The 20481-nt window shown below is 40.8% G+C and overlaps 1 protein-coding gene across 13 annotated transcripts in view; it reads left to right on the forward strand.

The window, feature by feature from the left end:
• The window catches only part of TBXAS1 (thromboxane A synthase 1), a 234713-nt gene that overhangs the window by 159678 nt on the left and 54554 nt on the right, over nt 1-20481 (forward strand). For 12 of the 13 annotated variants that reach the window (XM_068190960.1, XM_068190947.1, XM_068190954.1 and 9 more), the window contains one exon: nt 3086-3400. The exons of the other annotated variant lie outside the window; for it this stretch is intronic. In XM_068190960.1, the coding sequence (XP_068047061.1) occupies nt 3086-3400 (315 nt within the window). The remainder of the gene's footprint in view (nt 1-3085; nt 3401-20481) is intronic. 13 annotated transcript variants of the gene reach the window in all.

Consider the following 20481-nt stretch of genomic DNA (forward strand, 5'->3'; position numbering starts at 1 on the left):
ATGACTTGTTATAACCCTGGAAATCTTTTCTCTCGCTTGGGTTGAGGACGATTTTTTATGTGGCACTCTATACTGATGCCTAAAGTGAAGCAGAATGAAGTATAAGGAAGAGAAGCTTTGCTGAAATAGAGTTTCTTCCACTGTGTAGAATTATCTTGTAAGAAAGCTTGCTTCTCACTAATGTTATGCTTTTTCCCCCCTACTATTATTCAAGTTGTTTTTACAAATGAATGTCGTTTTTGCAAGGTTTGTTTATGAAGGCATTGCTCTTAGCAGCCCCTGCTCACCTGTGAGCAAGTTACATGGCACAGATCAGGTATCCAGTTTTTTCTGGATAGGATGACCTTAAAAACAGATTCTGTAACAAGACAAGCTTTTAAATTCCTAACCAAATATATTATGTGAGTAATAAAAAGAGCTCCTCAAAATGGCCACAGAGGCATTTCAGAGCACATTCCTGGGAATATTCACTTGTGCTGGTATTCATTAAGTTTGCTTTTAGCAAAAAATTCTCATGAATGAAATTTTATTCAGTAGTCATTATGATTATTACTTTTCTATCACAGCAATAACTTGATGCTTTGTATAAGGCCAGGATCTGATTTTGTTTAAGGCTGGAGAAACATCTTACAGGGTCTCCAGAGAGTGTATTTTCTAAATATAAGACCAGGTTCATCAAACAGCTCATGACTGGGAACAGCAAACCCTTAGAGGGCAATGGGTTTGTTTACAAGAAAATTCACAGCTAGAGATGGATGAATGCAGAACCATAGCAAATGTTACACCTTTTGAGCTGCAGGAGGCTACATTGCTACAATTCCACTGAATAGGAATGTAATTATACATTTTTATGTTATGAAGACAGCTTAGGTGATGGTGGCTAGTCTTGCAGATAAAGAGACTGTCTCTACAGATGCGCTTCATTACTACTTTGAATTTGTTTATCCACACACTAATGAACACACTGGAACTGGACTCTCTTGGTTTGTTTGGGGTTTTTTCTTTTTTTTTTCTTTTCTTTTTTTTTTCTTTTTATTTTTTTGCCATTGTTGTTTCTTTTTGGTTTTGTTTGTTTGTTTGGGTTTGTATTCTTTTTTGTTTGTTTGGTTTGGTTTGGTTGGCTTTTTTTTCCTTTTTGCTTGGTTTTTTCAATTTTAGAAATGGCCTAATAGGAATATATGTACCAAGGAAATCCCTGAAGCACAGGCTATGCCAAAGAGTTGGACTCTGAGTCGTGCAATACATGAACTCCCAGGATGTGAATAAACTTTTCCTTCCCAGAAAAATTAAACAAGATTTTGAGCTATTCACAGCTGAAGTCTGCATGAAGTCTTACTTCCTCCAATCTACAGGAACATAATGGAGCAGAGGTATCCTATCATGCTGGTGGGAATTGTGCCTAAGTCTAGGCAGAAGGAAGTGTTTTCAGAGCTGCAGCTCATTTGCAGAGCACAATGTCTGTAACAGGTTTTTTGTGTGCCTTCACCTACAGGTGGAAAATCACGTCTCCCATGCCTTGGGGGTGATTCAGTCTGACTGGTGAATGTGCAGAGTCCTTCAGCAGGCACTGGCTGCTATCCGGAGCATTGATTTTTGGGTGTACCAGGGTGTAGGATGCTCATTGGGTACAAGGTGCAAAATGGAAAGGTTCTCTGGGGTGGAGGGAAGGAGCTGTTGAAGAGGCACTGTGCCAATCCCTTGTGTTACTCAAACCCCAAAATAACCATTCCTCTGTGCCGGTAGATCGATCAGAGCAGTTTGTTGGCAGCAGAGCTAAGCACAGGACACTGAGTATTTCTCCTGTTTTCTTGTCTCATTGCTCTCTTTCCCCATGTCGTGCGAAAAATAAATAATCTGATTAAGTCGTGTGACATTTATAATTAATTACTTCTTCCTTACTCTTATCTTGTTTTCCTGTCCTTTTCTCTGGCCCTTCTTTTTTCTACTTTATCTCTCAAACATCAGATCCAAGAAATCATTCAAATGATTAATTTTTAACAGATAATTACACTTTACAGCATATTCTTTTCTTTTGAACAAAAGCTTGGTCCCTTCTTTTGTCCATCTCACTGCACAAGTTGTCATGTTCTCGCACTGCAGTCACTTCTGAGTCCTTGAGCTATCATGTATTCTGTTGGTATTTGAGGAATTGAAAATCAATCACACAGCCTTATGGCTTAGGTTCAGCACAATTCTATTATGCCCACTCGCAAAAGTCAATTCAAACCTTTTGGGTTATATTTCAAAGCCTAATCAAGCTTGCTGTCCACACTGGTTGGGAGTCAGCTTACTCTTGGCTGTAGGTCTGTTTATTAGAGCTTTTGTGTCAGAAACTAGTGTGAAAGAAACAGTTCTCATAACAGTAGGATCATTCAGCGGGCATTTTGCAAAGACAAGCCACCCAAACAGGTTTTGTGGTAGGGGAATGCTTACTGTTTTAATATGGTTCTGCAAATATGTTCTTAAAAAATTGTTTAAAAAAAGGCGATTTGTTACAAGTGTTCATAACTGTACTTTCTCATAAAAAGATGTCCCGATTTACTGAGATTAGATTCCAGCTCTGTCACACTAAGCTAATATAGAAAGTAACGTGGACGCAACCCTGAACTTAGATGGCGAGTTCCATGCTTTGGACCATATGAACAAATGAGGCTGGTCCATCCAAGCAGAGGGACCAGCTCCTCCAAGCATGATTTGTGCTGCCTCCATCTGGCAGGTGCACATGGAGCCTGCATGTACAGTGTCTGTGTCAATCCCCTGATTCCCAGCAAGTGCCAAGAACTCAGCCTAAGAATAAAAGCAGCTCTGTGCAGAGCTGGCCATTAGCAGTCCTCTGTGAAGGATACATCCCATACCTCTTGTGAATTGGGGGCAGATCAGTCTCATCTCACTGGGAAGAAAGCAATGACAAGCTGTCACTTATGGCATTTCCAGCTGATTTATAGAAGCCTCCTCGTTTGGTGAAAGGCTGGTGGCCATTCTGTAGGAGCCAAGCACACACTGTAAATAGGAAGTAGCTCTCTGCTTCCATCCCTCATGGAAGGCATTGCTGTGTGACCCATCCCTCATGTTCCCTGTCCTGCAGAGGCGCAGAGATTTTCTCCAGTGGATGCTTGATGCCTGTGACTCAGCCGACTCCCTGGCAGCCGGGTGCTCGGATATGCTCGGCCCATCTGCTGCTCCCAGGCAGAATGAGGCGCCTCTGGTTGGCACGGCCCCATCTGAAAAGGCTCAGAAGACGCTAACAGAGGATGAGATAGCAGGCCAAGCTTTCCTGTTCCTGATCGCTGGCTATGAGACCACCACAAGCACCCTGTCCTTTGCCACCTACTTGCTGGCCACCAACCCGGAGTGCCAGGAGAAGGTGCTCCAGGAGGTGGATGAGTTCTCTGCAAAACACGTGAGTATGATGTGCTGGTCTTGGGCTTTGTGCAGGGAGCAAGGCAATGTAAATGTATCAACAGAAGAGATGGCCTAGAAACTTTGTGTCATAGCGAATGCTTAACCTTTAAAAAATATTATACATTATTGAAATCGACCAGCTGTTGTTAGGCTCTAAAACTACACATTTCTTTTTTTTTCCTATTTTACAAATGCTTCTATTGTTTTTCTGGTCAATTTTATTTACTGATCTTTGTAGGAGCACAAATAGTGTTCTTACAAATCATAAACTTTAAAGTTTTGTTTTAAATGTTCTTTTTTTTTTTTTTTTTTTTTTTTTAATCTAGCAGCAGAATATATGTGTAAGCTTTAAAAAATATCATGGTATCTAATTCTCTTATACTGCATTCAAATTGCTTCTCCACTATCTGTATTTGCCAAGGCCATTTTTGTTTCCGTTTTTGTTATTTACTTGTTTCATTCATATATGGCAGGCCTAATTGTGCCCTCATGTCTGGTGAGTTCACCTGACTTCCTTAAGGCCTGACTTCCTTAAGGCCTAAGATGTGAAGGTGCAACTTGGCCTGGAGTATGGGCAGTTTACTGGGTAATGCTGGGGCAGAGTTGCACAGAGGACCCCTTACTATGCAGCCCCAAGGAAAGTATGGTTCATCTCATCAGTTCCTGAAAGCTGGCAGCCTAGGAAACCAAAGGGGAATTGCTGGGAGAGCTATCCTACAGGACAAGTGTGCGATGTCATTCATATGACATCTCTCTGTAGATGGGGATGTGAAATAGTAAACATTTCCATGAAAGTGCGTAGAAATCTGAGTGCAATCAGTCATTAGCTGGCTGGTTCCTTAAGGATATTCCACACAGGGAGTCCATGCATACAGCCATGTCTACATGGACAAGTAGTGTGCTCCTGTAGGTACAGATTCATCATCCAGCACAGCTGGTAGTGGGGGCTGTCGGGCACACACTCTATGCACCTCAGGAATTTATTCTGGGGTAGTTAAAGTCTAGCTCTGAGTGTACCAAATTTCCCTTAGCCATTGGTCTGGTCCAGTTCCAGTTAAAGGAGCCCCTGCACTTGGAGACTGCAGTGTGAGCCAGTGTAAGAGGTTCACATGTGGCTGTGATTCTGACTCAAGCTGGAGAACTAAATGGACCCTGGCTTGTGTGTGGTCCAACTGAGCTGCCATTCACTATCAGTAATGTTTCAATAATAATCAAATTCAAATGCTTAATTCTTGACTCTCTTGGTTCTCTATGAGTATTTTGCTAATAATTTCAGCTTTTGCACTGTCTAGGAGAGGTTATGAAGTTAGGGACACTTGTGGCAGAGAAGTCAGTGTGGAGAGTTTGCACTCAAATTAATTTCTGCTCTGTACAAAGTCTATATGAGGCTCAACTCAATTTGGTGTCCTCATCCCAAACCATGCTGTCCCACGCGTCATATATTGATTGGAAGTATCTTTCAAATAAATTCCTGTACTTTCTGAGTTGTCAGGTTTAGCTTTACATGGTGCATATACAGCTGTATGGCCAAGGAGCAGAGAGGGAGAGAAGGATAATGATTCCTCTGCAGTCCCTGATAACAGGAAATTTGTAGATCTGATCTATGCAGCCCCATCCTTCAAAAGATTTCGTTTTATAAACAGTTCATGATTTGGCAGGGAGGCGGGAGGCGGGGGCAATACACTGCTCTAGGAGCCCATCCCAGAATAAGGAAAAGGGTGCAGCAGTTCAATCCCCGTAGTGACTGCAATTAACTACTTTTAGCCTAGAAAATGAGATCTATGTGAACGGTTTGCGAGTTACGGGAGCAGAAGCTATTTTAGAGCTGGGTATATATAGATGCTGTGTTCAGTTGTCATGCAAGAGAGAGGAAGGGAGGGACACAGAAGCTACAGGCTCAGTTAGTTATCAAGTCAGTTGCTAAGAAATTTGATTAGGTTATTGCTTGTACTCAGCACATCAGCTTTGCTTTTATCAAGGTGCTCTGCAATTTTCAGAAAGGAAGGGTTTTAGAAGGCCAAAAGATGGGGAAAGGTACAGTCAGATTGTTTTGACATGTGGTAGAAGACTGTTTTGATTTGCAGATATGCAAGGATTAAACACAGTACCCTCTTCAGCCAAATTTATACTCGGGTAGTTAGAACTACAAAATGTCCTCTACCACGTCCCCCTTCTGTCCTCCATCCATTTCAGTTGGCCTGATGCAGCATGTTTTATTGCCCTAATCTGTGGTGTGGAGCTGCAGTCTGATTTTACAGCAGCTGCTGTGTATCATCCCAGAGATGATTGTACTTTGGTGGTGGACAGAGTGATTTATATACTCATTTACCAAAGTTTATAAAGACATGTGAGAGCCATCTGAGAAAAGGTGCTATAAATGACAAGCACAGTTCCAGCTTTTTGGCACACCAGTCAAAACCCCAAAGCATGTTGACCTTGTAATAGCCAGTAATGGAGCAAGGTTGGTCCATCTGGGCATACCGCAGTATTTTGGTGGCTCTGGGTGTTGTACTTGAGGACACCCCTGCCTTTGCTGTGATTTTCATTTGTCTGTCTTGCACGGTGGGTACATTGGGAGAGCACAAAGGGGATGGAGAAAGCTGAGGCAATGCTGTGTTAGAGATCCCTGGGCAGGTGTGGTGCAGACTGCTGCAGTGTGATGCAGAAATACAAAGCTAGGTTCTGGAAGTGTCTAGTCCCAGTGCTGGGAGTTAGATACCCAGAGGAGACAGGACCATGTTATCCTGCTCTGTTGTGTCCAGCCAAGTTTGTTTCAGAGCTCTCTTGGGAGATCTCACTGCCAATCTCCACTGCACAGCCTGAATAGTCTGTGGAGATAGCACTTCCTGGCAGGTGTCCTCAGAAAACAGTGTCTGAGTGAGTCATGGGTTGTCATCTTTTTCTTTTTACCTCCAGGACCATCCTCACCTCCTTGCTAAAGGACATTTTAGGTCTTTTCTTGACTGACAGCTCAGTGTCAAGGCTTCATGGTGTCTCTTTGCCTCAAAGTGAGAAGAGGCACCTGCCCCATTCTAGAGTCTGGCAGGCAGGAGAAGCCTCTAGCCTCAATTATTGTAGAGGGCAGGACACTGCCCCCTCACCTCTATCTGTGTCTTTAGGGTGTAGGCAAAGGGCGGGCAGAGCTTTTCATCTCTGGGGAAGCAGAGACAAAATACTGAGTGGTGATTACTTGTCACCACACACTGCATCTTCCCATACTACTTTTGAATCCCTGTGTGTGCTCCAACTGTACTGGAAAAGACAAGCATAATTCTTCTAACACACAAATAAAAATTTAAATTATAGAGACTTTGACCTGACCCTCTTTATAAATCCCTTGGTAGTGTGCCCTGTGAAGGGCAATCTGCTAAAAATAAGATGCACCTATTTGCTGCAAGCTTGTTGCTGGGTATGCAGCTTGTTTTGATACCATGAAAGCAAAATAAACAAGATGAAAAGAGAGTTAAATATGAACTGGTGGGGGCAGGACGCCTACCTCTGTGTCTGTATAAAATAATATTACTTTCTGCAGAGACCACAGATCTGAGACAGCAGAGAGGGGTCAGATCCTCAGATGGGTTAAACTGGTACATGTTTGGTATTAGTACAGGAATGGTGATAGGAATCAGCTGAGAAGCAAGCCTGGTATACCTTTGCTGGTACATACAGTACATATTTTTACTGGTATGTACCAGTAAAGGAGGGCATGGAGAAAAAAAAGAGAAATGTTGCTATTTCAAGACCAGATTATTTTTACAGCGTTTGTGGCTAACCATCCCTGAACTGTTAGAAGCTATACAGTTGTGAAAGAGATGTTTTTTATCCACTTTCACCAAGTGAGACAGAATGTACCCATGGTCTTCACCTCTCCGTTTCAGTCAAAAATCATCCCTGTGCAAAGGTTTTAAAGAGCCCTTCACAAGGCATACTTAGGAACAGTTTTTGCATGTGTAATTGATTATTTTATTGTAAAAGCCAATTTATTATTGTTTGTATGTGTGTGTGCTTAGCAAAATCATAGAAAGCCTGGAGCACACACATTCATTTTGAGCAGATGAGCACTTGCTTCTGAGTGCCACTGTATGCTCTGAGCTGCTCTGTGTTCTGTGTCCTAAGCCACAGAGCTTAGGGCATGAATATTGCATCTTCCATGCTGGGGATTCCCATCTCACAAGAAATGTGGGGCCTCTCTTTTTTTCCTCTATTCCCATTTTAGCATTTAAAAATGCTAAAATCTCTCTCCCTTCCTTGTCCCTACTCTCAAGCCTGAATAATTCACAATTATAAATTATTTTTTGTTGTTGTTTTAATGGACTGCATAATTTTAGACAGGAAGAGTAGTGGCATAAAACAGAGTGTAAAAACATAGGTGACCAAGCTAACTTTTCATAAGAAGTTATTTGTTACCCTGAGGTGAAATGTGGTGAGTGGGTGTAGGTATGTGCTCCTGATCTGTTGCAAAGTAAACACATCAGGTTAAACCAGTGAAACTAGGTCATTTTCTTGAGGGGGAAAAGCAAGTATGCTTGGGGCAGCTAAGGAGGGCAAAAGAGGTAAGAGAATGATCTTCTCTGTCTCCATGCAATAAAGAAATCCATACTTGATGGTGCAGAGCATGGAAAAGCCTGGAGCGAGAGCTCCCTGAATTCTAATCTCACCTTCAGGTATAATTTACTGCATATTCTCAAGCCAAGCCTTGCATTAACAAACAGGTAGACTTGGTGCTACAAGTTTTGGGGATTCTTAGCTCATATCTATAGGAAGTTGTCATTACTTAAAGAACCACGGGGAAAAAGTTGCACTGAGCATTACAGAACCTGAGATGTGTTGCTGCACTAATATGTAAGGCTTCAGGTCTGGTGAAGGACAGAGCAGCAGCTCACTACTCCTTGCTGCTGATGTCTACGAATACTTTCAGGAGCCCTGACAAAGGTGAAGGAGAGCACAGGAGTCAGGAGAAGTAAATAAAAGTGAATATGTGAAAGAGCAGCTATTACCATAAAACATTCATTGGAGGCTGCAAGACTAACTGTGTTTTCCCTTCTATTTTAAAAAAGCTTTGTACTACTCTTACTTATCACTGCTTGATATGACATTTAGAAACATCAGTGTGAGAGGAATGAAGAACGGGATAAGACACAGCATGTCTCTACTCCATTAAATCTCCTATCCACACAAAGTACTACTGTAACAAGTCAGCGCTGGTGTGACTTACCAACATTTTCACCACTGTCTAGAGACTCTAAAGTTTAAGAAACTTCAAGGTCCTGCCATACTCTGCCAATCTCTCTTTAAATGGAAACTGGGAGATTTTTCTTTGATGTAAAGACATCTTCCTGTTCCTATAAAGACTTGGTTTTGTATAGCTTTAGGACCCAGGAATATTTCCAATATGTTCTATTGAAAATGTTGACCAGACTGTTTCATCTGTATTCTTTCATGTCAAAAGTATTGAATGATGCCACTCCAAAGTCATTGCAATTCATAGTTTCATATATGAAAAAATTATTTTAAATTCCTTTTTAACTGCTGTGTATAATGAGTTGTGAATAGCCCAGGTTGAACTGGACTGAAGCATAATCTCATTTACGATTGACGATTTTGGTGCTGTAATTCATCAGACATACTGGGTGCGGCAGTTGCTCATCTGGGGTAATTGTCTTCACTGACTTGAGTGGAATTGTACTAAACTTTACACTGGCTTATAATTCTGTTCTTCACACTGGAAACATCCTTCACTAACACCTCTGCAGTCTAATGGAGATGGCTTATTGAAAAGGGATTTTGCCATTTCAAAATTTTCCCTTCCCATAAAATTTCTAGAGCAGAGAGAGGTAGGACCATTTTTATGGTGTCTCCATGCCTGATTGAGTACTTTGGATTTTTTAGCAGTATATGCAGAGAGTCTTCTTGGTAGCACAGACGGTTTTCTTTGAGCATTAGTGAAAATGAGAGGTGAAAGTCAGAGAGATGTCACTGTCAGGGAATTACTACAGCAATTTGCATGAGTTTGGTGCCTTTCATGCAGTATCTCAAGGCTTTGTACTCTCAGAAGCTCGCAACTACAGAGACTAAGCTTCACTAAGGAAATATTGCTGACGGTGAAGGCTTGCATTTATCAAGGGAGTCTGAATTGTAAATAGTGTGCAGAAAAAAGTCTACAGAAGAGAGTTGCTGTTACACATGCATACACATACAGACACAAAACATACAGAAGCAGGAAGCACAAACAATATTGGTTGTTGTTGCTATTTATTCTCTTGAAAGAAATGACACTCTTTGATTTTTCTATTTGTTTAAAAAGGTGTTGCAGAGCCTCCCATCATTTATGAATGTCAGCTGTCAGCAATCAGTTGTTTTTTTTAAACAAATAGAGAGATACTTTTAAACATGTAGGGACTGAATACTGTTAGGTTATATTTCTGCAGTTCCTCCTGCTGATTTCAATGGCCGAAATCAGTTATTTATCTCAGTCCCATGGTGCTTCTGTACATACCAGTCAAAGGTTGCTAAGTTAGGAGAAGACAATAAGCCTTTCCACAAATTTCTCCTCTGCTGTAAGTATCTAGAATATACTGATTTGAAATGTAGGCTTTGGCCTCAAGAGACCCAAAGTCACCTCTCTTGGGCAGAGGTTATTTTGACTTCTAAGTCTTCCAGAATGTCAGCCACATAAGCACCTTTGAGAATCAGGGCTTTGGTATCTCTACCATATTGAGTCCCTGCTCTATAAAGAGAGGTATCATGAGAAAAGTCTTGAGTCCAAGCTTGCCAAGTGTTTGTCCACTTTGCCCCAAACCTGTTGCTAGCCTTAAATGCTGAGGGAAACACTGAAGTGGAAAAGTTTGGGCTCATTTTTCTCACTGTGCAAGCCTTAGAAGGTATCTCTTTGCACAGGTTGCTTTCCATACCAGGCACCCTCCCAGCACTAGGCAGAGAAGTTGTCCTGGAGGCCTGTGTGGAAGATCCCTGTTGCTTGTTCCTATGCTTTGTAGGCAGCCACAATCACCCTTTGGCTGAAGCATGAGCAGGCAGTGAGACCGTGACCAGCCAGGAACTGCATGAGAGCAATTCTTCTTGCTTGCCATGTATTTGTAGTTCTTACACTTTATGTACAGATGTGTGCTCTCCAAAGGAGATACAGACTTTCAAAGACAGTAAAGACTTTCTGGAGAATCAGCTTATTTATGATATGCAAAGAGTTGAGTTAATCAATTGGTAAGTCAGAGTATCTTTTAGGAATGGTTTGGCTTTGCTATTTTGGAAAGTCTACTGTTAGCTCATAGGAGCAAATTCCACATTTTAAATGCCAGTTGTATCTTGACATTGTACTTTTTCCTTGACTTTTCCAAACCTTACTTCTTTCCTAGGAAAATCCTTTTCACAGCTGAGAATAGGTGATTCTATATGGCCTGGAAAGAGGTGTTGTTGAGATGATTAATGTACCTTTATTTCAAGGAACTTGTTGTTGTTGTTGACACTGCAGAGTTCATTTACCCCTTTTCACCCAAGAAAAAGAAATAAAGAGAAAAGAGGAAAAAAAAACCTTTTATTTTTCCATTTGTTCAGGCCTATCAGTCTCTTGTCCATGAAGACTAATTTGTCTTTTGCTTGCAATGTCACATGTTGCTCAGTGACTCTGCCTTATTGCTATTCCTGAGCAAAACTGAGTCTCAGGTAATGTATGCTAGACAGATACTCTTTTTCACCCCTGAATTTTCTTGGTATTTTGTCATCCTCATAATAATTGACCCACTATCACTGCTGCAGGGTTCATAGTAAAGAATAAATTTTTCTAGTGACATGGAACATTTAATGGTGAAGATGTTAATAATGCAGCACTTTAAATGTGATTAGACAGATTTGTTTAAAAAGAAAGTAAAGGGAAGGATGCATCTTCCATGTCTTTCTATTCCTTGTCCCCCTCCTTTCCCCCCTTACTTTTCAGACTTTTATGGAGAAGAGAGCATATTTGCTTTTAATTTAAGGAAAAATACCACTGTTGAGCAAGAAAATTGTTAACAATTTTCTTTAGGATTCGTATCCCAACTGCTCCTGTATATGATTAACAAGCTTCCTCGAGGGACAAAGTAAGCCAAATTAATACCAAAGCAATGTCCAATCAATTTTTATATTCATATCAGTGTTAACCTTTTAGCTGCAGATAGTTAACATCATTTGCCAGGTGGAACATAGTCCCAGGTAGAATTGGTAGATCGCATTTCTGCACTGGGCAGTTGAGCCTTTTAGAAGGAAGCAAGGAGATAAGCTAAACCACAGTAAATATCACCCTGCTCCTCTCCATGACATTGGGAGGGACATGTTCTCACCAGGCTAGCCATATGGCAGGAAAAGAGGTGAACAGGCCATGACTTCTCAGGAATGGGGATGCCTTCACAGGTGTAAGTGCCTGTTCTTTGAGTGGCAGCCTGTCTAGCCCTCGGGAGTTTTTCAATGTGAACTGGGAGTCAAGCCCAGAAAGGTATTATACTATTTTTTTTTTTTCCTCATGGAAGTTAGGCATTAAAAGTTTCCATAAGTTATGTGCTGTTGTATCATAAATACTTAGCAAAGAAAGAGAACAGCTAGCAATAGGCACAACCTCAATGCAAAAAATTAGAAAAGCTAAACCATCTGGCCCTTGAAAGAACTTACAAATGAGAGAGGGTGGCTTTGGACATCTGTGTCAGGACCCTACACTGTGTCTCAGCATTAGCAGCCAATTGCATTCATCAGGCAGGAACTTGTCTCCTGGGAAATATGAAATACTAAGCTAAGCAGAGAAGCATTTTCAAGCTGTATGTTAGTTAACATTCATTTGGGATGAGATCCCTCTGTGTCCCCAGACTGACAGCCCGGTTCTTCAGAGCGTGAAAGTGTTGGCCCAGCCCTGGCATCCTCATCTGCTGCAGGAATCTCCACTGAACTGTCAGCTTCTGAGAGGCTTTCAAGACCAAGGGTTAAAATCTTGCTTTAACAGTATTTTACCTTGTAAGGACAATAGTGACTCTTGAGAGTTCTGAAAACAAGTGCCACTTTCATGATAAGGACTTTCCATGGGCCTGTAGTGACAGGACAAGTGTCAATGGCTTTAAATTGGGGGAGGGTAGGTTTAGGTCAGATTATTTACTGTGAGGGTGGAGAGACACTGGCACAGGTGACCCAGAGAATGCCTCATCCCTGAAGGGAGGGAGAAGGACTAGGGAACAGTTGATAAAACAAATCCTGTTTGTGCACTTCTGCTTGCATGAGAGAGAGAAGGAGGGAGAGAATGAATGATGACTGAAGAAAAGAAGGTCTTTCATCTGGAAGTTTCACACAGACTCCTGAATTGCACATATTAAATGCATAAGGTGCAAAAGTTGAGCTGAGGAGAACACATGCCTAATTTATTAAGAAACAGCAAATCCCCAGCAGCAAACAAGAAGAAATTAAAATTGTATTCATCATATTCATAGCTTAAAAATGATCTTAGCTTGTATGAATGTGAGGTCAAAATGGAATTTTTCCTCCAGGTATGTACATAAATTAGGAAGCATTAATAGGAAGTAACCAGTCCATTTATTTGTCAATAAGCATTTAAAGTGAAGTCTGAATGAGCTGGTGCCAGAAGGAGTGGAAATTAGTTTGCATTTCATGATTATGTAAAGCAGTTTTTGGTAGACTGAACTTCTTGTGACCTCCTCTCCCTTTTTTTTTTTTCCTTTCTTTACCACCCTGGCAGAACATATGTATTTAAATAAGTTCCATTTCTTACAATATGATTTTGCTACTTTTAATCAGCATAGATGGCTTTTGTATTGTTTGCCCTGCTTCATCTTATGCTTCTCTCTTAACGTGGAAAGAAATGAAAGGTGGTGTTTCTGGGTGTGCCCTGGCTCTAGAAGTGTGGTGGTCTCCGAGTGATATGAGTGAACATTTCCTTACTTAACCAGCTAGAAAGACTGGTGCAAGGGGAGTAGTCAGGAAAACACAAAGGAACACAGGAAACACATCCTGTCTGAAGACTGTTCCATTTCAAATCAGTTAATATATTTTACTGTGTCACAGAACAATTTTTCACTAATATTTATTGAATGGGTCAGGCTGGAAGGGACCACAGAGGGGGCTCTGGTCAGCCCCCATGCTCAAGCAGGGGCATCCTAGAGCAAGTGGCACAGGCTTGTGTCCAGATGGTTTTTGAACATCTCCAGTGAGGGAGACTCCACACCCTCTCTGTGCAATCTGTTCCGGTACCTGGTCACCAGCACAGTAAAGAAATTCTTCCTCAAATTCAGGTGGAATTTCCTGTGCATCAGTTTCTGCCCATTGCCTTTGCTTTCCTTTTGTTATTGATGTATTTGGAAAAGCCTTTCTTGTTGTCCTTGATGTTCTTTGCCAGATTTAATTTTGGCCCCCAGATGGGCCTTGGCCTTCCTTGTCTCATTTCTACTTACTCTGATAACCTCTTTATATTCATTCTAAGTGGGCTAACCCTGCATCTCCTGTGTATTTTCTGCTTGTGCTTGAGTAATGAAAGAAGTTCTTTATTCATCCATGCAGGTGTCTTTCCCCCTTTACACAATTTCTTGTCCATTCAGATGCATCACTCTTGAGCCTGGAGGAAGGGATCCTTGTAACCCCTCTTCCTTATGGGGCCTGTTCCCAAGGGATCTTTCCAAGAATATCCCCAGAGAGGCTGAAGTTAGCTCTCCTGAAGTCCATGGTTGTAATCTTACTTATTACCAACTAATTTGATGTCTGGTTTTCATAAGACAGGTTATGGGACTTTTCCAAAATCAAATCCTTTAAAGCAACAAAATCCACCTGTAGGTCACTGTAACTGGTCATATTTTGAATGTTTTGGTCAGTGCCCCACAAGGGCTTCTATGCCAGCAGTCTGGCCAGAAGTGGAATTTCACTGCTGCAGTAGCCACTGGGATAGGCATTTGGGGCCTCAGTCAGGGGAGATTTCAAACTGTTTTACACTCAAAATGCCAGTTGCCTGTATGGACTGGAATGTTGGTCTTTTAACCAAGACTGAGTAGATAAATAGATGCTTTCATGCTTACCATCCTTAGTCAGGTCTCAGATGTAGTGAGACTGAGAACTCAATTACTTTCTCAGTCCAAGGAATTATCCTCCCTGGCTGTCACTGAGGCATAGCACATTAAGGCATGATGTACAAGTAAGTCACTCTTTGGCCCCATTGACTCAATGTTTTCCACCTGTATGGAAACTATGCTTTCAGAATTCAACAAAATATTCATATTATTTTTTATGTAAAACATTCTGCTTTTACACACATCTTAATAAATGGATTTCAGAAAAAACTCTTAATAAGCAGGGAGGGGAAAAAATGTTTGGGGTCTTTTTGTTTGTTTTTTAGTGCTTTACATACCATCAGGTTTTAAAATGTAATACAATAAGATAATTTTGATCTTCTTCAACAGAGGTTTTGAATTAACCTTAATATCTTTTTCAATACTCCTAGCTCTACTTAAAATTTAAAGGAGAAAATCAAGAAGTCAAAAAGTTCTGAACATGGGGCTATTTTCCACAACCCCTTGCTGCTGTTGTTGATCTAAATGAAGGAAAAAGAAAGAAACAAGATGACAGGAAGTCATTGCATAGTGAACTGGAACAAAGCACTTTTAAAAGCTTTATCTTTTTGGAACTTGTTTCATCAAGTTCATATGCACTCAGGATACAATAAGAAGATGATTTTGTGCAGTCATGAATTTAGATTTAATAGCTTGATAAGTAGAGAACTTAACAGACAATTTTGAGGTGCTAATCTAACCTTGCTGTGCCTTTAATCTTTTGGCATTCTGGAGAGCGTAAAAAACAAAAGCTGACTGTTTTAATATCACAGAGTAGTCATAGAGAAAAATTTTCTCCATCAGAGCAGCTTTTAAATAAATTATTATGTTTTTTTTCCCTTTGGTAAGGAAAAATAATGTAGGATGGATTTAAACAGAAGTGAATTTACTAAATGTCCTGCATCTTTCTCTCTTGTTAATTAGTAACAGTCAAATGCTCTTGTTCTGCAGACAGTGACTACAAAGAAAAGGGTAAAGAACTTGGGAAATATTCTAGAGCTGAAATAATTAGGCAATTTATCATTCAGGGTAATTGGACTTGTAAAAAGTAGCATTATTTACCATAGGTTTCCATTTCTTCTAACTGGTTGTGAAAAATACAGCTACATTGATTGGGAAATGTTCTTAGTGCTTTCTTTTTCCAATATGCATTGTGCCAGGGATGTTCAGTTCAAAGTGTGGTGTTCCTCCCAGTGATTTCTTTTCCCTCAGTGATCTTCAGAAGCAGCCTTCAGCTTCTAAAACCTCAAACCAAAATTAGATTAAAGTGCCCAGTATGGGGTCAGAAATGGGAGGGAAAGAGAGAGAAGGGTTTCCACCGGGGAATTTTCACTTAACAAACGAAAGCCTTTGCTTTGTCTCAAAGAAAAAATTGCAAAGTGGAGGCACATCTTAATCACATCGGTAGCCAGCTGAGATGTTTATGCTAATTTACAAAGGTATGTAAGTATAGGAATCGGGGGGTCCAAAACTCCTGCCTCTCTAATGTGAAAAACACAAGCGTTTAAGCACCACCAGCAGATAGCTCTGATGTTGTTTCAGCATCAGGGAAGACAAGGGAGTAGTCACAAGGGGTTACTTAAATTTCACTGCACAATTTTCAGGCTGTATGAATGCTCCTTCACCCAAAGGTGAGTTTTTCCCACTGTTTTTCTAAGGAGGAGGGCACAGCTACTCTTGCAGTTTGTTGAATTACAGCACTCTCCTAGCTTTGTGCTGTTCCCTTCCACTCTAGAAAAGTACATCTTCACAACCAGCTTTTCTTGTGATATATGTTCCAGAAATGTTCAAACTCCTTGGATTTTACCACCAAAGTTTCTGAATGTGTTCACCTCAAGGCTGGCTTTCCACCAGACCCCTGGGATAGTCCAGGGTGTCACATCCTGCACCAGCATATCTTGCTTTGAGTTGTGGGTGCTTTTTGGTGCTGGAATCCCGGTGTTCAGATACATGTCACCAGGCTTTAGGGTAAGGAAATCAAGTTGTGGGAGAAGTTATTATTTAGAAGTGATCTTGCTCAACGTGCCTGGTAGAAACCAGCCAGCAGAGCTCCCTGCTGGGAGGAGTGCTCACTGGGGAAATAAGATGATGTTTAAAAGCATTTTACTCCCTGCCTGTGATAAATTCGCAATTATGTACTGCCAGGCTGTCTTAGGTGGGTGCTGAAAACATGCTTTAAGTGGCACAGCTTGACACCAGTTGCATGGGTGTCTTCAGATAGTGTCACAGGTTGTGTTGTGCGGATTTTCCTCAATGGCTTGTTATTTTAAAGCTTTTGTATGTGTTTGATGCCTTCTGTAATAATAAAGTCATGACTACCAGCAATTTCCTATGGAAACTTGAGCAAGAAGTAGCAGTTACCTAAAATACTGCCTGTTGCCTGAGCAAGCTCAGTGTGAGACAAAATGCACAATCTGGGTGCAAACCAGGCATGCTTGATCCCTTGCCAAAGGAGTGTTTAAACTCCCAAGCTGCAAGGTGCACCTCTGTGGATGTGGCCACGTTGTCAGCTGAGAAAGATGCCAACATTTGTCAGGTTTTTGTGCCATGTTGTAATTTGCTGGCTGTTTACATTGCTCACGTGGGGTGAGCTGAGCTGCCGGCTGAAATTTGAGGGCCTTTGGGTTGTTTGGATTAGAGCCAAATATCTTTGAAGTGACCCTACTTATTTACAAGAACTATGCATGCTCTCCTTTTGCCCATCCCAGCAGGAACTGAGCAGCAGGACGTGGCTCCTGCGCTCACTGCTCCATGGAGCAGCATGGGCTGTGGCAGTCCCTCACAAAACTGTGTTTTCTGTACTGAGAGGGTGCCTGGTGCTTCTTTTCTCCTTTGTTTTCCTTTTCTGATTGTTTTACTTCTTCCCTGAGCACACAGCTCTGTGCAGAGCACTACCTTGACAAACCACTCTGCCCACAGGTGCTGTGCACAAAACCTTGCTGGTGATTTTGCATGGCAACAGTCGCCTGTGACTTTGCACAGGGGCTGTAATCCTCCTGACCAGTCCCTCTGGATAAATATAACAAGCAGATAAGCTCCATTACAGAATCAAGTGGTTGCTTTACCTACAGGTTTCAACAATGTTTAACCTGAACAGTAACTGTCACACAATTGATTTTCTTTTCTTTAGGTTTGGTAACCTGGTGCCACTTTAGCACGGCAGACTTGTGACAGCAGGAGCAAAGATTTTCTAAATAGTCTAGGATATTTTAGCACTTTTAATTTTTTAACATCCAAATGGTACATAAATGCTAACCACTAAAAGTACCTACAAGTTCTGTAATATCAATAGTCATGTTTCTTCAGGAGGCATGGACAATTTAAAAGTCTTGGCACAGGAAATAGCTCACAGAACAGTATTTGCATTTTCTGGTTAACTTACATCCCACAAGAAATCCTTTGCAAGATCATCTGGTGTTTCTCCCATGGATTTAAGTGAAAATACAGTGATTTTCATCAGAGATCCAAAACACAAAAGTCATCAGATCAGATCAGAAATTGAATGATGTACATGCATCACCCTCTGCAAAGACAGAAATGCAAACTTTTTTAAAGAGTGCTTTGTGTACTTCTTACTAAGCACATTCCTCTTCACTCTGCAATGGGGGAAAAAGAGGTATTGTCTATGAATTCATTAAATTGTACATTTTAAGCTTAGGAGTTTGTTATTGTGCAGTCTAATCTTGTGTACAACCAAAGACACAGGACTTCTTTGTAATACTTAATCGGTGTATCTGTTTAAAAAACAAACAAACAAACCCAAAACCCTCCCAGTTGTTTTAATTAGGTGGCATAAAATGTCTTTCCTGACCTGAAAATGAAGGATCTCAAGAAGAACAAACAAAACAAAATGCTTTAGTAATCTTTTCAATTTTTCTTGTTCCATCACTGTAAGTTCTGGTGTTCTAGAAATGTTGGGCAAAACCTTGTTTGACATATCGTTTTCATATGACTCTGGAGGTTTCTACCTTTTGCTCTAATTAAACATATAAATCCTACAAACTGTATCCAGGGTAACTGCAAAGACAAATTCTCAGTTTACATTTATGCTCTCTTTCCTGTTCCTGAAACAGGAATGGACCATCAAGGTACATCAGCCTCATCCTTCACCTCCAGCAGGGTTAACATCACCTAATTTCTGCTGTTATGTTTTACAAAAGAGGGCTTACAACTGTGGTAAGGCCTGTTTCTGCTGCCCTGGTAGGACCTTAGTGAAACTGAGAATCAGGCTCCAAAACCACACCTCTTTGTTGTCACAGTCCAGTTATTTGAAGGAAAGGAGCAATACTCATCATGTTGACTAGGAGCACAAAGGGAAATCAGTAATTCAAAAAATGGTAAGAGAAAGATAAAGCAAAACATAACACACTCCATTAAGTTTTCCTCCTCTACTAATGGGAAGAGCATGGATGTTTTCTTCATGCTGTGTACTGAATTTAACATAAGAGCAATCCGTGCAAAATAATAGCTTTTCTTCTAGAAGTTAAAGATGGAGTGGAGACAATTTTTTTGATTCTTTTTTTGTTCACACCACCTACTTTCATAATCTCTTTTGGACTGAAGTAGGAACCTTGATAGAGGAATGCAGATAATGTGATTAAAGTTTGGATCTTACCAGAGATAAGGTTCACCTTGTGACGTAGAGGTGCCTGTCATTTAGGAAATCTGCAAAGACTTGACCCACCACCTTGGGAGGAGGTTGTTTTTGGTGCAGAGCCTGAGAGCAGGGTTGTGCTTTCACAATCAATCAGGAGGCTGCTGTTGCTGGGCTCAGAGTTGCAGTTGTGCCATCAACCCCAGAGGACCAGCTGCTCTGCTTCAAATTCGGGCTGGTACTGAGGGGGAGTGAGAGGCACAGTAAACACACAGAGTAGCAGTAAATGACAAGAGGATATGATATGTAACATTAGCCAGGCTCACTGTTTGCTTAGGTTGTGGAATGGTCTTTTAAATCAATCTTTTATTATCAGTGGAGCCTTAGCAGTGCACTTAAATGAGAGAACAATGCAAGGACACGGATACTTGGTGCTAAGCAAACGTCTTGCTTTCTTTCCTAGCTCTGATTTTACAAGAAACACCATAGATAGATCCAGGCCACAACAGTCAGATGTGAACTTTTTAAATGTTTGGCGACCTTTGGAATTGGGCTCTGTTTTGATCCCCATTGCTGTTGTATAGGTTCATCTCACCACCAGTCCTGACATCCTACATAAAAATAGCTGGGAATATGTCATGCCCTCTTACCTGAATCTTTCTGGCAAAAATTTCTTGTGAATTTACCACAGTTTTGTTTAATCTCTTCTCCTAAGTTAATTATCCTTCTCCTAAATAAAGATTAGGATATCGCCTGTAAACCACAGTGATATCACCTGCTAGTGTTTTCTTGTATTAAAAATGTGTTCCTAAAATTATTTATGTTTTTAAAATTTATTTATATATATTTTTAGAAGTTGTTCAGTATGTATGCCTGCTTTCAGAAGTTCTCCTGGGGGTTTTTAGCATCATTTGGAAAAATGTGGGTATTAGAATTGCATAGAGCATTCTAAAAGCAATTTTCCACCAGTATGAAATCTTACTGAGCTTATCTTACAGACCTGGTTTTGCTTAGTGTGCCCTTCAGGTTTCAAGTGTTGTAGTTGTTGCAGTTAAGTGTTTATCAGTGTTGCTAGATCTTGTTGCCAATGTATTTATTCTCTGTTTCTACAGTTCTATAAATGCACAAAGATAAATTAGATGGGAAGTGTTGCTCAAGTTGGGGGTTAAGGTTTTGCTTTGTAAAAAAACATTGTTACCAGATCTTTTATCAAGTCAAAGCTAATTGCCATACTGGTTGCTTGAAACTGAATAGAAATCTGAATACTGTCTTTCCGTTTTTAGCATTTCAGGTTAAAGAAGTAATAATTTTAATCCCACTTACTCTCAGACTTTGCAGAGAAATGTGGTAGCCATGAGACCCTTGCAGATATGCAAATTCTAAGCAGTGAGTGCACTGGCAAAT

This window comes from Anomalospiza imberbis, chromosome 5 (genome assembly GCF_031753505.1).
Source record: "Anomalospiza imberbis isolate Cuckoo-Finch-1a 21T00152 chromosome 5, ASM3175350v1, whole genome shotgun sequence".
Lineage (NCBI taxonomy): Eukaryota > Metazoa > Chordata > Aves > Passeriformes > Viduidae > Anomalospiza > Anomalospiza imberbis.